This window comes from Pteronotus mesoamericanus, unplaced genomic scaffold (genome assembly GCF_021234165.1).
Source record: "Pteronotus mesoamericanus isolate MK-2021 breed Mesoamerican mustached bat unplaced genomic scaffold, CSHL_Meso_final scaffold_54, whole genome shotgun sequence".
Taxonomy (NCBI): domain Eukaryota; kingdom Metazoa; phylum Chordata; class Mammalia; order Chiroptera; family Mormoopidae; genus Pteronotus; species Pteronotus mesoamericanus.
In genome coordinates this window covers 28,209,159-28,231,363 of record NW_026555321.1, presented here as the reverse complement: position 1 = coordinate 28,231,363, position 22,205 = coordinate 28,209,159, and the positions used below count along the sequence as shown (strand labels likewise).

Sequence of the window (22,205 nt, the reverse complement as noted above, 5' to 3'; positions counted from 1 at the left end):
GGGGTGTGCTCGGCATTTCAGACTGCCGGGGTGCATGGCACCGCTAGTTTCCCATAGTTAAACCCTGGCCCTACCACTCGCCTGGCCATGGGATCTTAAGTGACATCATTTCCAAGTTTCAATTTCCCTTTCAGTGATGACAGAACAAAGTATAGTAAGACCCCCTTCCTTATCTGTGGTGTTGCTCTCTACTATTTCAGTTACCTGCAATTGGCTGCAATCTCAAAATATCAAATACATAGCACTGAAAATAGTGCCTGGGACCTTGAGGGCCTGTAGATGTTAGCTGGCAGTACTCGTGGTAATAGCTCTGGTATTCATAAAGGGAATAAAAAGCACACACCCATCTCAGGTTTGTCTGTTGTTTGTTTTGTAACAGGTGCAAAGACTGAGCACAGTGTCTGCTGTAGTGTACAGTAGGCACTCGGGAAGGGTAGCCTTTGTTGTAAACTGGCTGTTCCCTCTGGTGTAGATGGTGAAAGGCTATTCCAACCGGGCCCGGAGAGCCCGCCTTGCTGAGCCCCAGCTGCAGGACCACAATGACCTGGGCCTGTTTGGCAGGTGGCAGACAGAAGAGTACCAGCCACCTGTGGCTGTGGACGGAAAGGTGAGAGCAGTGCTCAGTGGGGTCAGGACCAGGCTGCTTTATTCTGCACCTGCCCAGACCTGGCATGCCTCCCTGTGCAGGTCCCCCGGAATGAATTTGGGAACGTGTACCTGTTCGTGCCCAACATGATGCCTGTTGGCTGTGTCCAACTGAATCTGCCCAACCTGCACCGTGTGGCTCGTAAGCTTGGCATCGACTGTGCCCAGGCCATCGTCGGCTTCGATTTCCATAGGGGCTACTCCTGTCCCGTGTGCGTGAGGGCTCTTCCGTGGAGGCTGGAAAGGGTGACGGGGAGGTCCCAGGGAAGGGGCGGGAAATTGATGTGGGGTTTGTGGGAGTTGAGGCCCGGTGGCTCTTATATTCCAGGTTTTACTCTAAATTTGGAAAATGAGCCTCAACACTACCTTTTAAACTTTTGGCACTTGTACTCTGGCTTCCGTCCAGAGGCAGAAAAACGAGTGAAGGCAGCATCCTAATAATGTTAAATTAAATCACTGATTTTGGGGGGTGGTCACAGGTGACCTAGTGGGGTCAGTGCTCTTCCTGGTTGGTGACCTCTGTCCTGCATGTGGTGGGGATGGGAAGGGCCTCATCCCAGCTCTTAAGTAGTGCCAGTGTCCACGGGCCTGCCTTCTGCATGAGTGATATCTGTTAGCAGCTGTGACCAGGATTGTGGACCAGCTGACATGGGAAATCCTTCAGAGCTTATGAGCGGCCCACTGTCCTCCACAACGGGAGGGAGAGAGGCCACAGCAGGAATCAGGCTCAAGGAAGACCTCCCATGTTGCATCCCCACAGAACTGACGGGTATGTAGTCTGCGAGGAATACAAAGACGTGCTCCTGGCCGCCTGGGAAAATGAGCAGGCGCTCATTGAAAAGAAGGAGAAGGAGGTGAGCTGCCTGGCCAGGACTGGCCTGGGTGGGGGCTTGAGGTGGGAAAGCAGAGTGGCCAGGAAGGCAGGCACACAGGGCAGATGGGTGCCTCACTTGCAGCAACTGTGAAAGGAGAGAGTCCGTGTGCTGTGAAGCTCTTTCTGGCTCCCTGACTACATAGTAAGCACCATAGGGAGCCAGCACTGTATTAAATGGTCCTGCCTACACCTCAGAATCCACTGCCTACATCTATTATTTGTCAGCTCTGTGTCTGGATCCCAGCTCCAGGGACCACTGCCCTGCTCCTGACACCTGTCTCCGTTAAAAGGAATTGTCTGTGGGCCAGTTGTGGAGAACCTCTTTCCCTACAAGTTTTAGAGTCAGAAACAATTAAAAAGAAGTTTTTGTTTTTGATGCCTTTCATGCCTCTTATAAGTCACTCCAATTTTAAAACTAAGACTTGGTATAATTAAACTTTTTTTTAACCTAAAATACTATATATTTGTTTGTTTACAGGTTCCATCTTGATATTTTTCTTGAAAATGACAATGCTTGACATTTTATGCTTAACCTGTTTGATTTTTGCTGCAGAAAAGGGAGAAGCGGGCTTTAGGGAACTGGAAGCTGCTGGTGAAAGGACTGCTCATCAGGGAGAGGCTGAGGCTTCGCTATGGGGACAAGGTCAGTGTGGGTCCTTTGTAAAGACGGCAAGCCGGGCGGGGAAGAGAGGTGACTCAGAAACCACTGGCCCGCGTTCTACCTGGACATCAAGTCATAGGTCGATCAGCTTTATTTTTGAATGCCACAGACCTGTGTCTCCCAGGCCCTGTGTCCTTTGTTGGCAAAGGTTGGCGAAGGTCCCTGGAGTCAGCCTCAGCTGCCACTCCCGCCCCCTGCCCTGCCCCAGCGTCCCCCTTTTCCCTCCTGCCCGCCCAAGCGAGTGCGTGCCTGCTGTGGTGCTAAACCCATGCTGGAAGAGGCAAGTTCTTAGTCCCGTGTTTGACCCACCGCCCTTAGCCTTGTGGTGATCCCAGTGCCCACGATCATCCCTTAGGCCGGAAATAGTTTTGCAGCACCTGCCATTTGGCAGGCTAGCCTGTGGACACGGGTGCGAGTTCTCCCTGTAGGCCTCCTGCACGGTGTGATGGCCACTGGGTGAGAGACAGCAGAAATGCACTCTGGAAGTAGCTGTGGCCACGCCTCTCCAACCCCCCAGGGTGCCTATTTGCTTTTAAAAAATATTTTTGTCATGCTCCTCCCTCAGATCCCTTCATTGACCCCTTCACTGGGCTTCATGTGCGACTGGTTCCTTTTTGTACCCTCTGCATCCAGCTCCCCGCCCCAGCAGGCCCAGGCCCGCGGAGTGCCTCCCCTGAGCACTGGTCACTTCTGTTGAGAAATGAAGTAACGCATGCAAAGCACTGGTCACAGTGATCTCCTGGATTTGATTGTACGCTCCTTGAGGGTAGTTTCATGCCTAGACATTTTGGCATTCCCTCAGCTCGTCAGTTACCAGTGCCTGCTTGGGTGATTCCCACGGCTGAGGACACAGGGAGACAGGCCTTAGTTTTCCCCCAGCCCCACACAGTGCTCTTGTCCTGCTGGAGCCACACCCTCCAGGCAGGCTGTTGCTGGGAGATTTCCTGTCTCAGGATGGTCCTTCCTCTATCTGGTTACTGACCTGTGGCCTGTGTTTTCCCTCCACTGTCCACCTCTCCAGAGTGAGACGGCAGCCCCGTATGCAGCGGAAGGTGGACTTTCTTCAGACGAAGAGGAAGGAACGAGCTCTCAGGCAGAAACAGCCAGGATCCTGGCTGCTTCCTGGCCCCAAAACCGAGAGGCTAAGGAGGAGAAGCAAGCAAAGTGCCCTAAGAAAACCAGAAGGGAAAAAGCAGCAGCTTCCCACCTGTTCCCATTTGAGAAGCTATGATGAGTGGCCATGTTGTGAGGGGCTGTGCCCCACGGGCCCCGCACTTGCTGCAGGGGATGCCCAGGCCTGGAGCTGGCGGTGTCTCCACTAAGACTATAAACAGGCATCATGTACGGCAGACAAGGATCCAAGGGACAGAGGGTCAAACTGAGGTGGTGCTGCAGGTCTGGTCTGGCTCCAGACCTTGTCATAATCACTCACCATAGGGCTGGCCCTGAAAGCTTTTTACTCCTGCAACCCTATGCCTTGAGCTACAGAACACTTCCCTGGAGACCCTCCTGCACCTAGACCTGGTTCTTCCCATTTTTGGAAAGTGAGTTTTTTAATAGAAACCACTGGGAAATTTTCAGACCGTGATACATTAGGAATGTACTAGTCCTTTTTTCCAGGCAGATCCTTCATCTGTCAGACATTTGTGCTCTCACCTCTCTTGCAGACTGTGGACCCTCTCTCTCTGCAGGCCACTCATTGTCCCTCAGTCAGGTTTACTAATACTGCCGAATGCTGTCTCTTTCTAGTATGGGGAGCACAGGTCACCTCAGACTGGTATTGTTGGGATCCACTTTTCATAGCTACATATCATGATGACAGAAGAGTAGAATAAGAAACTAAAATCAGGAAGATCGAAAAGGCAAAGCTCTAACTCAGAACTAAAGAAATATTAGAAAAAGTGGGTCATTGTTAAAAGAGAATTATTCATTACTGGGTAAATTTCACAAAGCTCTATGCACTATAGATATTCAGGAGAAATAACATTTTGAGAAAAAATAAAGTATTTATCCAAAAAGACTCAACTCTACATTTTCTTGCAGATTTTATATCAGCCAAGAAAACATGTTGACAGTGATTTGTACATGTCGAGACTACATTCAAGATAAGATTTTGTTTTCATGTAGGCTGGGAACTTATTACACAAATGGAGTTTTGTTTCTTCTACGTTTAAGCAAGGAGGTATTACTTCATCATTGATGGGAGCCATTAAAAATTTGAATCAGTTTTATCCCAGGGAAACAAAACACTTGGGGTGTGTGACTCATGCACAAAAGCCTGGCTGGAAGGCTCTTGTTGAGAAACACAGTGGGGTTGCCATGGAAACTGCAGAGCCTCACACTTCCTGCACCAGGGCCCTTCTAGAGGTAAGCAACTTCTCTGGAAATTCGGTCAAGCATCACCCTGTCTCTGCCGAAATAACTTGTTTTTCAGATGTCAGCTCCTAGGAGGCATTATGGAAGTCCAATAAAACATTTGGTTTTGAGAAATGTAAGAACAGATACTACAAAGTTATCACTCATCTGCTTCAAGTCCTCTAACAAATTTAAAAAGAAAACTATTCAAACTGCTGACTTCAGAGTGGACAATGAGCAGCAGTCCATTGCTTCAGAACAGGAGGCGAAAGGAATGAAAAGTTAACATGTCACGTGTTTGGCTTTTCATGGGTTTTCTCCCCATTAGTCCTCAAAACAGACTTGTAGGAGTAGAATGGCATTGTCCTCATTTTTACAGATGAGGAAACAGGTTCAAAGAGCATTGATTTTCCCAACATCACACAGCCAAATAGTGGCAGACTTGGGGTTGGAATTCAGGTCTTTGCCAACCCAAAGCCAATGATGCCTTTTGCACTGTATTAGACTGATTCCATCCCACGTCTTTCTTGTAGCACATTCTAAAGATGGGTGAAGTGTGAGTCATTCACTTTAAATCCATCCAAAACAAAGTAGACTTTGGTATTTAAGGCTTCTAAGTGCTAGAAATATAGAGGTGACCTTTTTTAAAAAAAAAAAAATTTAACCACTAAAAACAACTTACAACTGAGTCTAAAATTCATAGTTTTTACTAAGTTTTGCAGCTCAATATTTTTAGGTAGAAATTTCAGAAAATACAAAATCAAAAGGGAAAATGACAAGGTCCTATAAAAGATATTTAGAAATTTATTTTGATTTCCTATCAAAAATACAAAGGTAATACAAATTTCATCATGATTTTTCAAAGGCGTCAAATATTTAACATTTTGCTCTTAAAGAACACTTGATATCGGCAGTAATTTAAAGTTTGTACTAGGAAAAGTTACAAAGACCAAATCCCAAGGCTTTTTGTATGTAGCCATCATCGTTACACGGTATTTTCCAAAAGCATCCTTTAAGACACTGCCCATGATGAACAGCAGTGAATGCTATTTGTCCTTAAACACAGATAAATCATGTCTGGGGCCCTGCTGTCTTTTCCATGAAGAATCCCAGTTTGTGGCACAGTTATACCAGGACAACAGGAGAGGTTATTAGATCACTGTTTTCAGAAGTTCTGACCCCCTTATGCAACTACCAAATACTTATTTGCCACAGCAACCACTCCCAGCAAGGCAGAACAATTTCCAAATGGTGAAAAGACAAAAGATAATACAAAGAATCCTTCGGGACTTCAAGGTTACAACATACTTTATCTGTCAAAGGATGTGAGAGTAATTGGGAAACTTAGAAAATACATGAATTAAGTGAGCTTAGATTTTATTTTGGAGGAGCAAAATGGTGGACACGACAGATGAAACAAATCCGAGAAGCAGCCAGCGGAGGCCTGGCTGCTGACGTCAGAAGTACTCACGACGGAGGGAGTGAGGCCGGACAAGAGCATTCAAATCCCCAGCAAGCCTGAGGCCTCGAAGTCTTGCCTTTGACTGGGGGTCACTATGAGGGAGCCTAGGATAATAAAGCTTCCAACCTCCCCCCACCATTTTTCCCCAACCTTTTCCTTTAACGGTTGACTAAAAACTTAGAACTATCTTCAAGTACATAGGTAGTGTCTGATGCCAGCGGATACTCTGTAGAGATTCCCCACCTCCTCCCAGAGGGAAAAATCCTTTTGCTAACACTTGTTTCAAAATCATCTTAAAAGCTTCCCAGTGACCCAGAACACTGACAGTGGTAACTTTTTTTTTAAAACCAGGAAAGTCACACCCCCATTTAACACTTTTCTGTGATCTGAATTAACTTCATCGAAGAGGTTAAAGGGTGTCTCTGTAACAGTCTGAAATGTTAATCATTCAGGTTTTCTGTTTTGCATTTCAAATCTTATTTCAAACAGCTTCCTGTTAGGGTAGATGAGTACACATGAAGTGAGGCAACAAAAACTCAGGGCCTTTGGAGACCCTGTACACTCAGAAGACTCTACCAAACCACAAAAAGAGTGCAAAGCCCAGCAAATGTCCAAGTTCCTTCAGAATATCTCCAGTGGATTTTCTTTTTGAAGTTCCAATTCAAGCTCTATCCATAAACCAGCTTTGGAGGATATGGGCTTAGTCTCTTGGCAATCCAGTACTGATTCGAGACAGCTGGAAAAGGTGGCCCTTTAGCATCAAGGGCGCGGCCAGTGGTTGTGGCAGAGCCCTGGCACTCATCTGCAAGGATGAGAGGCAGTAAGGGGTAAGGCAGCAGGTCCCAGTGTCACCTCGACATCTGCAGACGTAAGCTAAATGAAGCATGCGAACTAGCCACACACACAGTCCCAAGAGAAGGGGAGGAAACAAGTGGAACACCTGCCATGCTGCCAGAGAGGAGCTGCCTTCTGCCCATCGAAGCTGTTTACTGGCAAGAAAGAGGGTGAAGAGACGTTAGCAGATGAACACCAAACCCGACATAAGTGCACGCCGCCAAGTCTGGCTCCTTGAAGAGCAGAGGAGGAGCAGAATCCAAAACCAATATGGACTCGTGCTCTGGTGTGGAGCAGGGTCAGAGAAGCGGGGGGTAAGCTGGATCCTGAAGCGTACATGGATGTTGGTGGGTGCCAGGTCCTGTTTCACTCGAGCTTTTTGGCTGGCACCCGTGTCCGAGCAATGATGATGGGCACCAGGGCCAGGCAGCCGAGGAAGAGGGCCCACAGGGGCCGGTAAAAGAGCCAGCCAGCGGCCACGGTCAGCAGGGTCAGCGAGGTGGCCATGCAGAAGGCGAAGGCCTTCAGGCCGATGTTGACCAGGTCACGGAAGACAGGAAACCAGTCCACTGTGGGAAAGCAAAAGGCAGTGAGGCTTCGGAGAACACCATGCTCTATATCTCGAGTCACCAGATGGCTCCCCGCCCTCAACAAGGATGGGCCCTTGCTGCCAGGAGAGAGAGCAGAGAAGAGGGTCCGTGGTGGAAGGCAAATACCCTGCCAGTGAGGGCTGGAAGGTCCAGAAGAGAAGCCCGCCCTCCTGAGCTGTGTGGCTGTGCACACTGAGTCACCCCTGCACACCACTGCAGGGGAGAAGGCATGTGCAAGTGCTTTATAAACTTTAAACTGTATGGTGAAATCAGCCTGAGGCCAACATAAAGACATTTCACTGTAACAGTGGCAAATACCATTTGCTGTACACTCAACAAAGGAGAGGGGGCAGACCCTTCTGTGGATGCCTATTTAGGCCCCTCAGCCATTCATGGAGGCGTCTGTTCATTCAGGCAGTAGGTCATTCCCAATTATCTACAAGCCCAGCTGGGAGAAGGGACTGCGGGAAAGAAACTGGCCTCAGCCGGCCCCCGCCTCAAGGATCTCTCAGGCTACCGGCCCAATGTGATAAAGTCTAGGATCCAGCTGAATCCATCTCTGTCCTTGACCTGTCTAGCTTCTTCAGGATGGCATCCCATGGCTGCTGTCCACTGGGGGAATCTTCACTCAGTTCCCAGGAGGCCCCAATGGTCTAGTGTCATTGGGTTTACAAAGCAAGCCCAGGTCCCTGCCATGGCTACAGGACCCTACAGGCCACCTCGTAGCTCATCTGTGTCTATTCGGGTAGGAAATACCCCTACTTCACCCTTATAATAAGCAGAGCTCATGTTTTTGAGCGCTGACCATGTGTCAGGCACTATGTGCACCATCTCATTAAACCCTCAGGCCCACTCTCTGTAAGGCTGGTACTATTCTTCACCTCATTTTACCCACAAGGTCACTGAGGCCCAGGGAGTTCAACTCACCCAAAGTCCTAGAGCTAGAAAGTGCTAGAGCCAGAATTTAAACTTAAGACTATCTAAGCCCAGAGCCTGAGCTCTAAGTCATTGCTCTGAGCCATGAAAGGACAAGGACGTTGTCCTCTTCATGTGGTCTGCAGGGCCTATGTCTTGCACACACCAGGCACTCAGTAAATTCTTATTGAATGAATGAATGCTTTTGCATTGCATGTTCCTGAATCACTCCACCTGCACTTTGGACCTCTCCATGCTCCCATATTTGTTCTGAGTCTGGAATGTCAGCATTCCAAATAGGGAGAGAATCAGAGGACCACAGACAGGCAGAGACTCAAAGGAGGGCCCTCCGAGATCGAGTCCACCCTCCTCATCTTGACGAGGGGCCAGTGACGTCTCTGAGAGGGAAGATGGCCGGTCCAGATCACACGACTGCGACAGGTTCAGCTCAGAGGAAGAAGATGGAGGATTCCATTCAAATTCAGATCTCCTGGACAGCGTGCCAGATGCACCTGGCCTTTCTGAGCATAATTCAACTATCCGAAGAACACCTCGGGACGTGTCCTTCCCCTCCCCGCACCTCAGTTTTCCCGTCCTTAAAATGAGGACGGTGGCCCTCCCAGATCTGACAGTCTGGGATATGGGCAGCCAGGCCTCTCCCCGGCTGCCGTGGGTAAGTGGAGGAGAGGTTTCTGTTGGGGCCCAGAGAAGGCTGACAGAATCACCTGGCACAGGGCAGGGACGCACTGGCATAAAGGCTCAAACGGAAAGTCCTCTGAAGCCCCAACCTCCCATTGCAACAGTCTACACCCGCCCTTACTCAATCAGCCTGGACATTCAGTCCTGAACCAGCCTAGGCCACTTGGGCAACTACGGGGCTCACTGGTGCCAACCTCAGGCCAGGAAAGCAGCCCAGCACTCTCCCTTGTGCCCCAGAATTGCTGGCTAGCCCAAATCTAGCCATTTTGGGGGCGGGGAATGAAGGACAACAATTGTTTAGTGTTCCCTGTTTGCTAAACATTTCATAAAACTACAAATTAGGTGTGAGGTAATTGAAACTCATACAGGAAAGACGATGGCCCAAGGGTTCAGCGCTCTGATACCAGATTTCAGGTCCAGCACACCATGGAGGCTGGTCAGCCTCCCCACTGTGGCTAGTCAGCCGTGGGATGAAGGCAGGAAGGAGTGAGCAAGTGAGTGGACCAAGCAGAGCCACATCCCCAGACCCGAGGGCTAGGCCAGCCTTCAGGATCAGCATCCACTCTGCCCTCACCCCCAAAACCATCTCATCTCTCATGCCTGCCTGCCTTTGCTCATTCATCCCAAAGCTACAAAGCGGGGACTCAGAGATGGACCAAATGCCCAGCCCCTGCCCCAAGGAACATACCATCAGGGCAAAGGGGCTGACGGATGATGGCGTGAGAAGCATGGAGGAAACACGGGGCACTACAGGAGGGCAGGCGCGGTTCCCCCGCCCATGTCTCGTCTCACCTACCCAGGGTATAGAGGATCCGCGTCATGAGGTTGAGACCCATAAACATGGCCATCCAGCCGGCAGCCCGCAGGGCCCATGTCTTCATGGAATTGCTCTTTTGTTCTCTAAGAAAAACCTCCTGCAGGACAAGTGGGGGAATAAGGTATTACATCTCATATCTGAGGGGTTCACCAGCCTACCCGGTTGGCAGGCCAGGTGGCTGAGGGGCCACACCAACGTAGGAGACACTGGCCATTTCTGAACAGACCAGAGGAGATAAGGGCACATCTCCTACCCAGATGAATGTACCTCCCCGACCTAGCACAGAAGAGCAAGGTATGCACACAGATCTTTGTGAGAGGTATGGGCCCTCCTCAGATCACAGCCCCCCTCCTTCAAGAGTCCTTACCCTGACTTCTTGCCCTGGGTGGTGTGGCTCAGTTGGTTGGAGCATCATCCCATAGACCGGAAGGTCACAGGTTCAATTCCCAGTCAGGGCACATACCCAGGTTGCGGGTTTGATCCTGGGTCGGGGCACGTATGAGAAGGCAACCAACTGATGTTTCTCTTTCACTCTCTGTCCCCTCCTTCCTCTCTCTAAAAGCAATGAAAAAAATGTCCTCAGGTGAGGATTAAAAAAAATCTTTAGCCTGACATCTGGAATGACCCTGACCCTCCCTCATACTACAGCAATACCTTTCTGGGGTCATTTAACAACATCCATGACTGTGGGGACGTTTGAATGCGCCTGCCAGGCGCTACAGAAAACACTTCCTGTGTGGTATCGACTTAATCCTGGACGCTGCTTGTGGTATCTGGGACAACTCTCTCCTGGTTTCCCTCCTTCTTCTCAGGCTGCTCCTTCTCAGTCTCCGGGGCCCTTCCTTCCCTCCTACTGTCCTCTACATGCTGAAATGCCCTAGCTGCTTCAGTCTACCCTCTCCCCCCAGGAAATCCACCCATGTGTCAGTGCCTCTCTCAGGCCGACAGCCCTGGCACCTCTCTGTGCCTCACCCCTGTGGCTCCCCAGCCTGTGTGACAGCTCCACTTCATGTCTTGGCACATCCAACACCAACACTGGAGCTTCCACCCCAACCTGTTCCTCCGTATCACCTCCATCTCAGCCAAGGGTCCCACCCACCCACCTGCACAAGCCAAACCTGGGTGTCAGACTTAGCCTGTTCCTCCCCTCGCCACTTCCCATCCAGGCCATCAGCAAGTGCTGTCAACATTGGGTCCCATTTCAAATCTTCTCTCACCACCGCCGCCCCCTCACCAGGACCTCAACAGCAGCCTCCTCCCCAGTGGCCCCCCTGCTTCTGCCATCGCCGCCACCCTCTCCAGGCAGCCCCAGCCCCCTGGCTGCCTGTTGGAGACCAAGTCAAGTTGCCTCCCGCCTCAGGGCCTGCGCAGATGCGGTGGCTGTGCCAAGAGCAGGTTTGCCCACAGTCATGCCTGGCCAGCGCCTACACATTCTTCCAGTGTTGGCTTAAAGGACAGTGTTGGCCTGGGACTCTGCTCAGAAAGCCTACCTTACCATCATCTACGGTCACAACATGAGAGCTAACATTTATTGCTTACTATTTATCAGTCACTGTCCTAAGTGCTTCACAAGTAGTATTTAATCCTCAAAATAACTTGATGAGGTAGGCACATTTACCTTCATTTTACAGATGAGGAAACAGGCTCTGAGAAGATAAGTAACACACCTAGGGTCTCACCCCAAGCAGTTAACTAAGCTGTAAGCTTGAGGGAAGGGATCACGTCTGTTTTGTCCCTATGTCCCTGGTGCTCAATAAAAAATATGCTGCACGGACAATCTTCATAACCAAATAAGGTAGGGATAATTGCAATAATCATTTTTTTTAAGCTCCATTTTACAGAGGGGGGCAACACGTTGCAAGGATAGTCAACTGGCTCAGGGACCCACAGCCTACAGAAGGCAGAGCAGGGCTTGAGCTGGGGCTGCCTCCAGTGTCCCTGCTCGTCCACACTGCACTCTCCTGCCCCCAGGACTGAAATCTGGGCCTCCCAGCTCGCAGGGTTTGGGATCCTCAGGGGTGCCTCCTTGGCTCCGAGCCTTCTCTCCCAACTCGACAGAGACCCCAGACCCTGTGTCGGAGGCCCAGGGTGACCCGGAAGCTGCTGCCCATCTGCACTGTCAGAGCCTTCCCTCCTGGGGTTACCTAAGCCATGAGAACCGCCATGCCTCTCAGGGGGGCAGCGCTGAGACCTGGGCCCCTCCCTGCAGGGAGACGGAAGCCTTGGGATGGGGCTGGAGCTCAGGGGAGAGGGAAAGGCCCAGACAGGGCCTCCTAATTTTAGAAATGCTCCATGTGGCCCTGAGAGCTGCTGGAAGTAAGGGTGACGCATGCCCCGCCAGGCTGGGGGGGTGGCGGCCCTGCCCTGAGGTTGGTAGCCGGGCCCCTGGGCTGCAGCCCAGCCACACCCTAGTCCTGGCCAGAGAAGGCTGCGCCCGTGCAACAAGCCAGGGCTGGGGGGCTAAAATGAGAGGGATGACAGCTGAGGGCCTAAGAATAGGGTCCAAAGGGTCCCAGCTAAGTCCTGACACCTGCCCAGTGCCCTTGCACCCGGAAGGGTTTGCATCCAACCCAGCAATCCTATTCAGAGCAAGCACAGAATGTCCCACAAGTGATACACTGTGTTCATCAACAATATAAAAGCTGTATCTTTTTTTTCTTTTTTCAGATTTTATTTATCTTTAGAGAGGGGAAGGGAGGGAGAGAGGGTAACATCAGTGTGTAGTTGCCTTTTGCGTGCCCCCCACTGGGGACCTGGCCCGCAACCCAGGCATGTGCCCTAGACTGGGAATCGAACCTGTGACCCTTTGGTTTGCAGGCCAGCACTCAATCCACTGAGCCACACCAGCCAGGGCTAAAAGCTAGATCTCTCTGCTACAGAATTCCCTGCCTAGGGAAGAGTGGCTAACTTAAGGCATGCAATGGAACTAATCGGTACTTCTTTGTACCCCATCTCCTTGGAACTTAGGTGACACGTGACCCTCCCTCTTCCTTCTACAGGTGGGAACAGGGGTGCCTGCCCTCACTTACCTGGCCCTGGGACTCTGCCCAAATCCCTTCACTGCCCCCCTAACGCTGAGGGGCCCCTGCCCACTCAGCAGCCTTGCCTCCCCTGACCCCTCTCTCTGGGCAGTGGCCACACGGACACTGCTGATGCCCCCAACAAGGTGAACTCGGACCTGCCTGGGCTACTTCCAGCATTGACCCCTTCTCTTCACTTGGCACTCAGCAGAAGTGTTCCTCAGAGAGGTGCTCCTTGACCACTCTCAAAGCAGATTTCCTATTATCATGCCTTTTTACCCTGGATCATCTGTCTCTCCTTGACAACAATCAGCACAAGGTGCCCTTGCGTTGTTGCTGAGTCTCTCTTCCCCACAAGCCTGGCAGCCTGTGAAGGAGTCTGTTTTGCCTACGGTTGTGCCCAGCGCAGTGTGGCACACAGGGAGGTGCTCACTCCTATTTTTTTTTTTTGCCTCCTAGCACTGGCTATGACCGCTGGTAGTCGGTGCTTATTAAACCACCACTGGAGGGGAGTGGAGGGGGCAGGCCCCAGGCCCTCTATCACAGACGCTGGCTACTCACCTCTGGTGAGAAGTCCCCGTGGTGCAGGAGAAGCAAGGTGTCCCCGGACTTGGTAGAATAAGGGACTAGCTGGTCACCCCGCTGCCGGGCAACCACAGTGACCTGGTCAGAGGATTTAATGTTAGAGCTGGGGGAGCGACCCCTGCCCAGTCCCAGCACCCCTCTGCACCCTGTGCCTAACTGGGAAGCGAGGGAGGAGACCCACGCCAAGCCCGGGCCTCACTGCATCTTCGGCCTACGGTACAGCCGCTCTGGGAGCCCCCACAAAGTTGAAGGACCCTGGGCACAAGCAGGGGTGGAACTATACGTGACAGGGTCAGGCACTGAGATCAAGTATGTAGAGCAAACACTGGGGGCTAGTGGAGGCAGGGCTACACGTGACTGGAAAAACTCTCCTTAGGCATCGTTATGAGGTCCCCTAGAACTACAGTTCTTAACCTGGGGTCAACCGATACCCAGGGATGGCTTCAGGGGACAGACCTCTGAAACCGCCCAGAGGCACACCTGACTGGGTGAATACAAGCGCGTGCACACAGTTCCCAGAGGGAGGGTCCAAAGCAACGTTCACAGCCGCGCTCACTGTGTTCGTGCCCAGGAAGACCAGGAAGCCCTGCCTTGGTCTACCCTGGAGGAGCTACATTACCACATGAGCCGGGCCCAGGTCAGGGTCATCGCTGCTCAGCCCCGCGTAGGAAAAGGAAACTCGCAGGTCTCCGACCTGAGGGGTGGAAGAGAAGTGGGGTGAGCGAGGCCAAGAGCAGCCAGGCCGGGCTTGGGTCCGTGGCACTGTTGCTCCCCTACCCTCACCCCTCTTCCCACCTCCACACCTTTGCCCAGGTGGTTTCATCACCCAGAATGCCCCTCCCCTCCAATTTCATTTGGCCTGGTGCAGCTGGGGGTTCCACTGAACTAAATCAGTCTTAAGCCAGAATTGGACCACTGTGTATTTCTGGGGGACAGGCCCCTCTGAGGGGCCTGATCTTTCGCCCTCCAAACTGCCCAAGCCCCTCCGCACCTCTGGATACTTGGGGTTTTCACTATGGTAGAAATAGTCTCCCCGGCGAATGATGTCCACGTGCGGGTCCTCCAGCTTGGACAGGCTCAGTGGCTTGAAGTTGTCAACTTTGTCAATGAGGCCTAGGAGAAAGAGTGGTCAGAAACATGGTATGCAATCTTAGACACCCCTGATCTGCAAACGCCTCAGCCTGACATCCTTCCCACCGCACCCTCACACAGTCCTGCCGAGCTGTCCCCTTCCCCAAACCCCGCTCAACCCCTTCGGGGCCTTCTCACGCACAGGCCCCACCCCCGACCCCAAGCTCTCCAACAGCTCCGCCCTTTCCGCAGCGGCTCCTCTGCCAGCCCCACTGCCGTCTCCATCTCCTCCCAGACGCCCTCCCTATCCCGCCTCCATCCAGTCAGAGTGACCACAGCTCTGGGAAGAGCCTTAGCCCTGGACCTGTTCTACCCTGGGTCTGATTATCTGTGTCCAAGCCTGGCTCTCATGCTGCATGGAAATCACGTGAGGCCAGAGCTGGCTAGCTGAGCGACAGAGCAGATGGCAGACAGGCCAAGCTCCGCATCACTGGCCTCTACGCGCTCACCTTGGCTATCTGGGCCCTCAGTGTCTGCTCTCCCACCTTCCCGGGTCAAGCTCAGAGAGAGAGCCCTAGGGGTTCCTGTGGCTGGTGATACTGCATTGTCCCTTGGAATCCTTTCTTTGGAATAACTTGGGGGATGGGGAATGAACCATCTACTATGTGGCACAGGCTAGATGCCATACAAGGCCCAGCAGTGGAGTCCCAAGGAAAGCCTTGTCTCTACAACTGGCTCAAGGGCTGCTTGAGAAAGGCCCTTGGCTTTGTCCGGTCAGAATGGGCACCAGTACCGCAACAGTGGCTGGTGGTCCTTCTCTGGAATAATCTGGGTGTTGGAGGAATCTGCCCAGGGTGGGGGTGTTCTACACAAGTCCCCACCTCCTAAAGATTTGTCTTCCCTCTGGCTGCAGCCCAAGACATGCTCCTTGTAAAGGTGCTGGTTGATCCCAAGCCCAGGGCAGTGTGGCCCCTTTATCCACATAAGGGTCACTGAGCACTAGAGGCTGCAGCTCATGGGAGTTGGCCAAATGGAACACAGAGCTTCCGGGTTGGCAACGGCTCACCTGATGGTCCAGAGACTTACCTGCCGAGAGGAAAAACCTGCCAATTTGGACGAAGGGGGCTGTTGCTGTGAATGACTCCACTGCCATCGCGCTGTGGGGGAGAGGGGCTGTCAGTGAAGCAGGGCACCAGGTGGGAGCTGTCTGGGCTCCTTTGGGTTGTGCTTGGCAGGGTCCCTGCCCAGGGGCATCCTGCAAGTCCGGACCGCCCAGGCACTGCAAACATCTTGTCTCTACCAGCACCTCCTTTCCCTAGATGCTCGAGTCCCTCTTTCCTGGACGGTGCACACTCATTCTGTCTTCTATCCCCAGAGCTTCACACCCTCCTGCCCAGATCCCTACCAGCCTGTCCCACCCCACCCCCAGCCGTCAGATGGACCTTCCATGGACTTCACGCCCTCACTGACCCTTCCCAGCCCCAGGAAGTATCTAAGCCCCCCGTGCACATTCAAGGCCCTCCCTGACACAGCCCGCCCCGTGGCTGCATGCAGCCCACGCTCCGGGTGTGCTCCGGCCCCGCTAACCTCCCTCTGCCAAAATCCTACAAATGCCCACATCAAATGCCGCCGCCTGCTGAGAGCCCTTCTTCATTGTCCTCCTACCCCCACGGCAAATTGTTAACACAGGCTTCCCTGGTACTGTACATGTAAATCTCTTCAGGCACTCAGTCCAGGCCTCATATTAGTGACTTTTTTGAAGGTATCTTGGATTTTGCCTCTGTGTTCCTGGTGCCCAACAGAGAAGCTGCCCACCCAGCATCCAGACTTGTGCAGGGAGAGGGTGATCATCACCAACCACAGTGTGGTCCACATAGCCAATGCTTTAATCAACTCGTGAAGCAGCAGTAACTTAATCCCATTACTCAGATGAGGAAGCTGAGGCTGGAGACATGCCAGCGGCAGCCAAGGCTGCACTCGGGCCCGGGGCCCAGTCCTCACCTTGGGTTTTTGTGGCCAATCTCTCGGTCAAAGTTTCTGCTGTTGACTATTTCTGATCTCCATTCAGGGTCTGTTGTGGGAAAAGGGAACAACTCAGCAACGGTGTAGGAGGAGTCACAAAGGTGCCGAGGCCCAGGGGCCCCTCGTCCTCTTACCCAAGCCCATGACCACTCCATGGCTGAAGGGGCAGCTCCTGGAGCCTCGACAGATGAATGGGAGAGCAGGGCTCTGCGGACCAGCACTCAGGGATCCCAACACCCGGTTCTGTGCCCTTCCCCACTGCAAGGACGTGCCCAGCATCTACCCACAGGCCTTGGGCGTGGCCCTTGAGGAAGGGGGCCCATACTCACTGTAGGAGTACTTCCTCTCCGTTTTCACCTGCCCATCCTCAGTATATTCCCTGCAGGGAAAGCACAGCAGCTCGGAGTCAGCCCGTCACTCCGAGGCATTCCCATCTCAAAGCATCCCCAGCCAGAAGCAACTTGGGGCTACCCCACCAAACTGTCCAAACGGAGCAGGCCTTGTCGGCACCAGCCGAGAGGCAGGGTGCTCACTCCCTGACAGATAGCCAGCTCCAGCCCTTGAAGGCCCCGACTGGAGAAAAGTGCTTTTCCTTCTGGAGCTGAAATCTACCTCCACCTGCTTACACCAAGGGTCGCAGCCCCGCCCCCTAGGCTCACAGATCTGGCTGTACCTGCTGCTCCAGGACAGTCCCATTGGGACCCTCTGAAGCTGCCCTTCTCCAGTCTGAGCTGCCCTGGCTCTCCCAGCCACCTCTCCACCCTTCAACTCATAGTCCATGTGGCTCAGGTGGGGCTGACCCCACTCCTAGCTGCAGGTGACCCCACCTTGGCCAATGAGAGCCTCCCCTAGGACTTGTTAGAACTGACAGAATGTAAACCTGGAGGCCACTTCTGTCCCTCTATGGGAGAGAAGATGGAACTAACACATGGGAAAAAATTGCTTGTGGCCTCAAACCGGTAATATCTTAAACTCAGGCATCTGTGGAACTTTCCAAATAAGGGAGTTAATCCTTCCCCCTTCCTTTGGGCCGCTCTGTACTGGGTTTCTGCCACCTTCAATCAAAAGATCATTCCCTAATAACTTCAGGATAATTTGACACTTCTGTGACAGTAAGATTTTATACTTTCAATTTCGGAAGTGTCAAAATGAAAACCACCTGCATTTCTGCACTGTACCCTAACATCCACACCTTCTCCACCGCCAGCTGATCGTCACTCGCTGGTACCTCACCTGGACTCCTCCGTTTCTACCCACTGGTACATCTCCACATGCCGCCGCAGCTTCACAGCTGGAATGTGGACCCCATAGTTTGGATCAGACAGGAGCTTCAAAAAGAACCAAACAAACCAAAAATAAATAAATAAAGGACAAGACTCACACAGCCCAGAGCGCCCGGCTCAGGGGAAGCTGGGCTAGAAAAGAAACAGGTACAGAAGACAGGGACAGGATGGAGAACTCTACGGCCACTTCATGTGGGAGAGTGGAGTGAAGCTGCCTGTCCCAAGTTCTAAACAGCCAATGCCTATGACACATGCCTCACAGTATAGGCTCAACTGCACAGCCCAATGGCATAGTACCAAATGACACCGCATGTGGTGGTCAAACAGGAAAAGTTTAATAACCAGAGTACCTTTATAGCCTTGAACTAGACACACATGCTAATCGTAACCATTAAAGCACCTATCTGTAAAGCTCACGCCATGCGCCAGGCACTATGCCAGGACGTTAGCTACTTAATCCCACCAAATCTTCAAAACTGGCCCCCCAATTTGTTACAATTATTCTCCCCATGAAGATGTTGAGATTTAGGAGTGACAGGTCCGCACAGCTTCTGAATGGTGGAGACAGTAATCACACCCATGTGTGTGGATTTCCTACGTGCATGCTTTCAAAATCCTCAAGCAAACAGTATCCAAGCCTCCAGTGGGTCAGCAACCATCGCCAAATGTACCTTGGACGTCCGCAGGGCCCCAATGATGTGCACCAGCTTCCCCTCGTGCTCAGGAGCCACAGTGTGGATACTGTCGGGGGACACCACAAGTGAGAGCCCCTCAGCCAGGGAGGTTGCTGTCTTCAACGCGCGGCCCTGTGAGCAAAGGGTAGTGAGGATTTCAACGAGTCAGGCATAGCCTGATACAGTATCTCAGGACAGCATGGGTCTCAGAAAGCACTGAGACTGATCTTCCCATTTTATGGTTGGAAAACCTAAGTGTAACAAATGGTAGAACTGGGACCAGAACCCCAGATTCCCGCCTTCCCAGGAAGACCTCTGTCCCTCACCCCACTGCCTCCACATTGGAGCTAGCTGGTGCTTTGTCTGCCCTGTACCCCTTCCCCCATTTTCCTCTGTCTTCTCCTCCCCGCCCCTATCTCAGTCCAGGTGATTTATATGTGCCAATCAGTACTCTGGTCCAAATCATGTGACCCAGGCTTAGTTAATCAGAACACGTGTTCACTGGCCACGGGGACCAGTTGAGAGAGAAGACTGAGACCCAAGCTAGGACTCAGAGATCTCCCTGCAACTGTTGCTAAATTCATTTAGAAGGAGATGGTTCCTTTGTTCTCTGTAGTTGCTAAGCTGAATGGGTAGGATCCTGGAATTTCTTTGCCGCCACAAAGAAAGAGTCTACCAAAGAAAAATCCACAATAGAGAAACATAGGCAAGATATGAAAAAATTAGATTCCTGAATGCCTGGATCCAACCATACTTGAAACTGGTGCTACCCCCAGGATTTCAGGTGTGTTCACCTATCCACTTACGTCCCATTATTTCAGTTATGGGGAGGGGGGTGGGAGGGTTACAACAGAAAGAATTCTGATTAATTTAGCATCGTCCTCTCTGTTTTGTAAAATCTAGGCCCTCATTATTAAATCCAGCCATCCAGCCTCTGGATTCACAGCCTTTGCTCCCTGACGCTATAGGGACCCTCACTCTGCACAGTAGGACCCTGGACATTTTACCTCATTGGTAAAAATTAAGTAGAAGGAGAGTAGGAAGGTCATGAGCCCCACAAACATTCCACCCGAGGTCTCGCTCAGCCGCTGCAGGAAGCCTGGCTGGGGATCGGTCGTAATTTTGACATGTTCTCTTCTGTTACTTATATTAGAATACTGGGGGAAAAAAAGAATGATTATTAGTTTCTTTAAATAAATTAAATTTCATTATTTATACTCAGTTTTCATTTTAATTATATATGGTAAAAATGCAGATATTAAGTGTACAGTTTGATGGGTTTTGACAAATGTATATCCCATTTGACCAACATCCTGACCAAGGTACAGAACATGTCTATCACCCCAGAAAGTTTCTGTTCCCCCTTCCTGTTAATAGTACCCTCTCTCGACCTCCCAGAGTGAACAACTATATTAGTAGGGTGGGTAGTCACATGATACATCCACTCCACATTCTGAACCAACTTCCCTATAAACAGGATGATGGAAACTTCCTATGCCCATTCCCCACTACCCATCCTTACACCTCCCCTAGCCTGAGGAGCATCCTCCTGAGCCTTTCTTCCTTCCCTGAAAGGCCACCTTGATGTTGGCTACACAACATGTGTTGAATACCTGTCTGTATCCTCAGTGACACATACCCTCCCAGTCCCAGCACTCTGGGCTCAAAAATAATGAGGTGGGAACAGAGGTCAACACATTGGCCCTGAAAATCTTGCTGTGAAACCCTGGATAAGTTGCTTAACCTCTTTAATCTTGTTTACTCACTTATAAAGTGAAGACAATTAGCTGTACTTGTGACAAAATAGTGATTACACTGATTCAGAATTCTGTTACCTCCCTGCTTCCCCCACCAGGGCTTGGCGGCTCCTCCCCTAAACACGCACCAGGCAACTAGATGAATCAACAAAGAATTGGCAATAGAGGACACCCAATTCAATTGCATTCCTTGGCAAAGGTCAGGTCCCGACATACCCAAGATGGTCTCTGCCCACCAGACAGACCATCCATGTTAGACTGTGAAGATTTTTTTCATGTATTAAGTACCTACTATACACCAGACACTATTGAAAGCACAATATCCCTTAAACTTCCCAGTAACCCATCCCTCTAGAGATCAGGGCTACACAACTACAGGGAGGAGGAAAGTGGATTTGCCTCCAGGTCTGCCTGACTCCCATGATGGAACCTGCCAAGCTGGCTGTGAGACCTGGGCAAGCGCCTTCCTCTGCTGGGGAAATCCCCCATCGATAAAATAAGGTGGTGGTGTGGGAGGCAGACAGAAGCCCACCTTTGGGAGCAAGCCAGTCTCTCCTGACTACCCCTTCCCCTGGCAGACCCTGGGTCTCATGGACCACCTCTGAGGCTTTTCAAAGTGCAGCATTCAAGGCTTTTAGGCCTCCAACACAACTCCAACAGGGGCAGAGTGCACCAGGGCTGTGGGTGACACAAACCCTGCCTCTCAAAGGGCATGGGAGGCAGAGGGAACCCTTGGGACAGAGAAGGGGCCTGGAAAAAGGGTGTAACAGGACAGGAGAGAGTGGGTAGGGCACTCCACCAAAGCGGGAGGGAGGGAGGGAGGGAGGGAGTGTCTGGAGCTGGCAGGGCTCCCCAGCTGGCTCCAGAAGCACTTGCACAGAGGAGGGGAGTGGTGAGTCACTAGCTTCTCCCCTATACAGCACGCTGGTGGAAAGGGCCACTCGGTATGCTGAATGAATGTTGGGCTTAAGTTGAAAGATTCTGAGAAAGGCTGGCTGAAGGGAAAAGAGGCCAGCAGCAGCCTTTCGAGAGGAATCACCTTAAGTCAGGACCTCTAATCCAATCCATGCTAGGAGGACAAGAAGTCCAGCAATAGGGAAATGCTCCTCCCTCTCACAGTCATCCTAAGTCTTCCGCTCCCAATCAAGCCTGCGCCCCTTACACACCCACCAAGGGCGGGGGGTTTTACTGCCTGCCCGGACAGCCCTGTCTGTCCCTTGCTGGACAGCTCTACCTGGACATTTCCGGCTTCCCCACCCTTCCTGCGGACTGGCCCCCTCTCTGAGGTTTCGTCCAGCTCTGCAAATTTGAAAACTCCAAGGGCCTAGGCGGTAACTGGGAATGAACGGAAGGGCTGCCGGAAAGTGCAGAAGCAGATCCCAATGTCCGGAGCAACACCTCCTGAGTCTCCCTCTCCACAAACGAGCGACCAGAGGATGAGATGGACCAAAGAATACGCACAAAAGGAGTCTGGACAGGCTAAGACAAGTAAGCAGACGGATTAGCTGCTGGAAGCCATAGACACAGCATGCAGAGGGAAGTAGAGGGGCAGCCGCACCGACGAGGGTCAGACAAGCAAAACGGACCTGGAAGGCCCCGAAGGGAAAAGGAGGCCCCGAGACTTGGGGAAGGCTGGGTGTGGCCCGCCAGACCAGGAGACACTCACATTCGCGGCCATGGTGGGACCCGGCTAGCTGGCACGTCTCGCTCTGCTCGCGTAGGAAACGGGTTTACCGCCAGAGTGCGGAGTGCAGGGCCTCTTGTCTGCTTAAGAGTTACGAAAACCCGCGTGATGCCCAGAACCACAGGGGACGTCCTGCAACGTTAACTCCCTGTCGTCTCCAGCTTTTCTGCTCAAGCGCGCCGCAAGGTCTTCTGGAAAATGTAGTCCAGGATTAGGTGTTTTCTCCACGAAGTTGCGCGGTGCATTGTATGTCATTG

The 22,205-nt window shown here is 51.9% G+C and overlaps 2 protein-coding genes across 3 annotated transcripts in view; one reads left to right on the top strand and one right to left on the bottom strand.

Moving 5' to 3' along the window:
• XPC (XPC complex subunit, DNA damage recognition and repair factor) overlaps nucleotides 1-4,180 on the top strand; it is a 36,099-nt gene extending 31,919 nt beyond the window's left edge. Inside the window, exons 12-16 of one of the 2 annotated variants that reach the window (XM_054595768.1) lie at nucleotides 473-607; nucleotides 688-857; nucleotides 1,406-1,499; nucleotides 2,073-2,162; nucleotides 3,202-4,180. In XM_054595768.1, coding sequence (XP_054451743.1) covers nucleotides 473-607; nucleotides 688-857; nucleotides 1,406-1,499; nucleotides 2,073-2,162; nucleotides 3,202-3,411 — 699 coding nt within the window. In that variant the 3' untranslated portion in view covers nucleotides 3,412-4,180. The remainder of the gene's footprint in view (nucleotides 1-472; nucleotides 608-687; nucleotides 858-1,405; nucleotides 1,500-2,072; nucleotides 2,163-3,201) is intronic. The other variant, XM_054595769.1, reaches the window with a different exon arrangement.
• Nucleotides 4,181-5,306: 1,126 nt separating this feature from the next.
• Nucleotides 5,307-22,135, bottom strand: TMEM43 (transmembrane protein 43). The gene is made up of 12 exons (XM_054595888.1): nucleotides 21,931-22,135; nucleotides 19,515-19,664; nucleotides 18,505-18,639; nucleotides 17,784-17,878; nucleotides 16,880-16,929; nucleotides 16,530-16,599; nucleotides 15,615-15,685; nucleotides 14,449-14,570; nucleotides 14,077-14,151; nucleotides 13,434-13,535; nucleotides 9,832-9,949; nucleotides 5,307-7,400 (listed from the first exon to the last, which is right to left on the bottom strand). The coding sequence occupies exons 1-12, from the start codon at nucleotides 21,940-21,942 to the stop codon at nucleotides 7,198-7,200; spliced, it is 1,203 nt and encodes a 400-aa protein (XP_054451863.1). The 5' UTR covers nucleotides 21,943-22,135; the 3' UTR covers nucleotides 5,307-7,197.
• Nucleotides 22,136-22,205: the final 70 nt, after the last annotated feature.

Excerpts from the sequence above, each read along its gene's own strand:
- TMEM43 (XM_054595888.1), bottom strand. Across the intron at positions 16,600-16,879 it reads GGAGAGGAAGTACTCCTACA|ACCCTGAATGGAGATCAGAA; the intron begins GTGAGTATGGGC and ends TTCCCACAACAG. Across the intron at positions 14,571-15,614 it reads CAGGTTTTTCCTCTCGGCAG|GCCTCATTGACAAAGTTGAC; the intron begins GTAAGTCTCTGG and ends TCTTTCTCCTAG.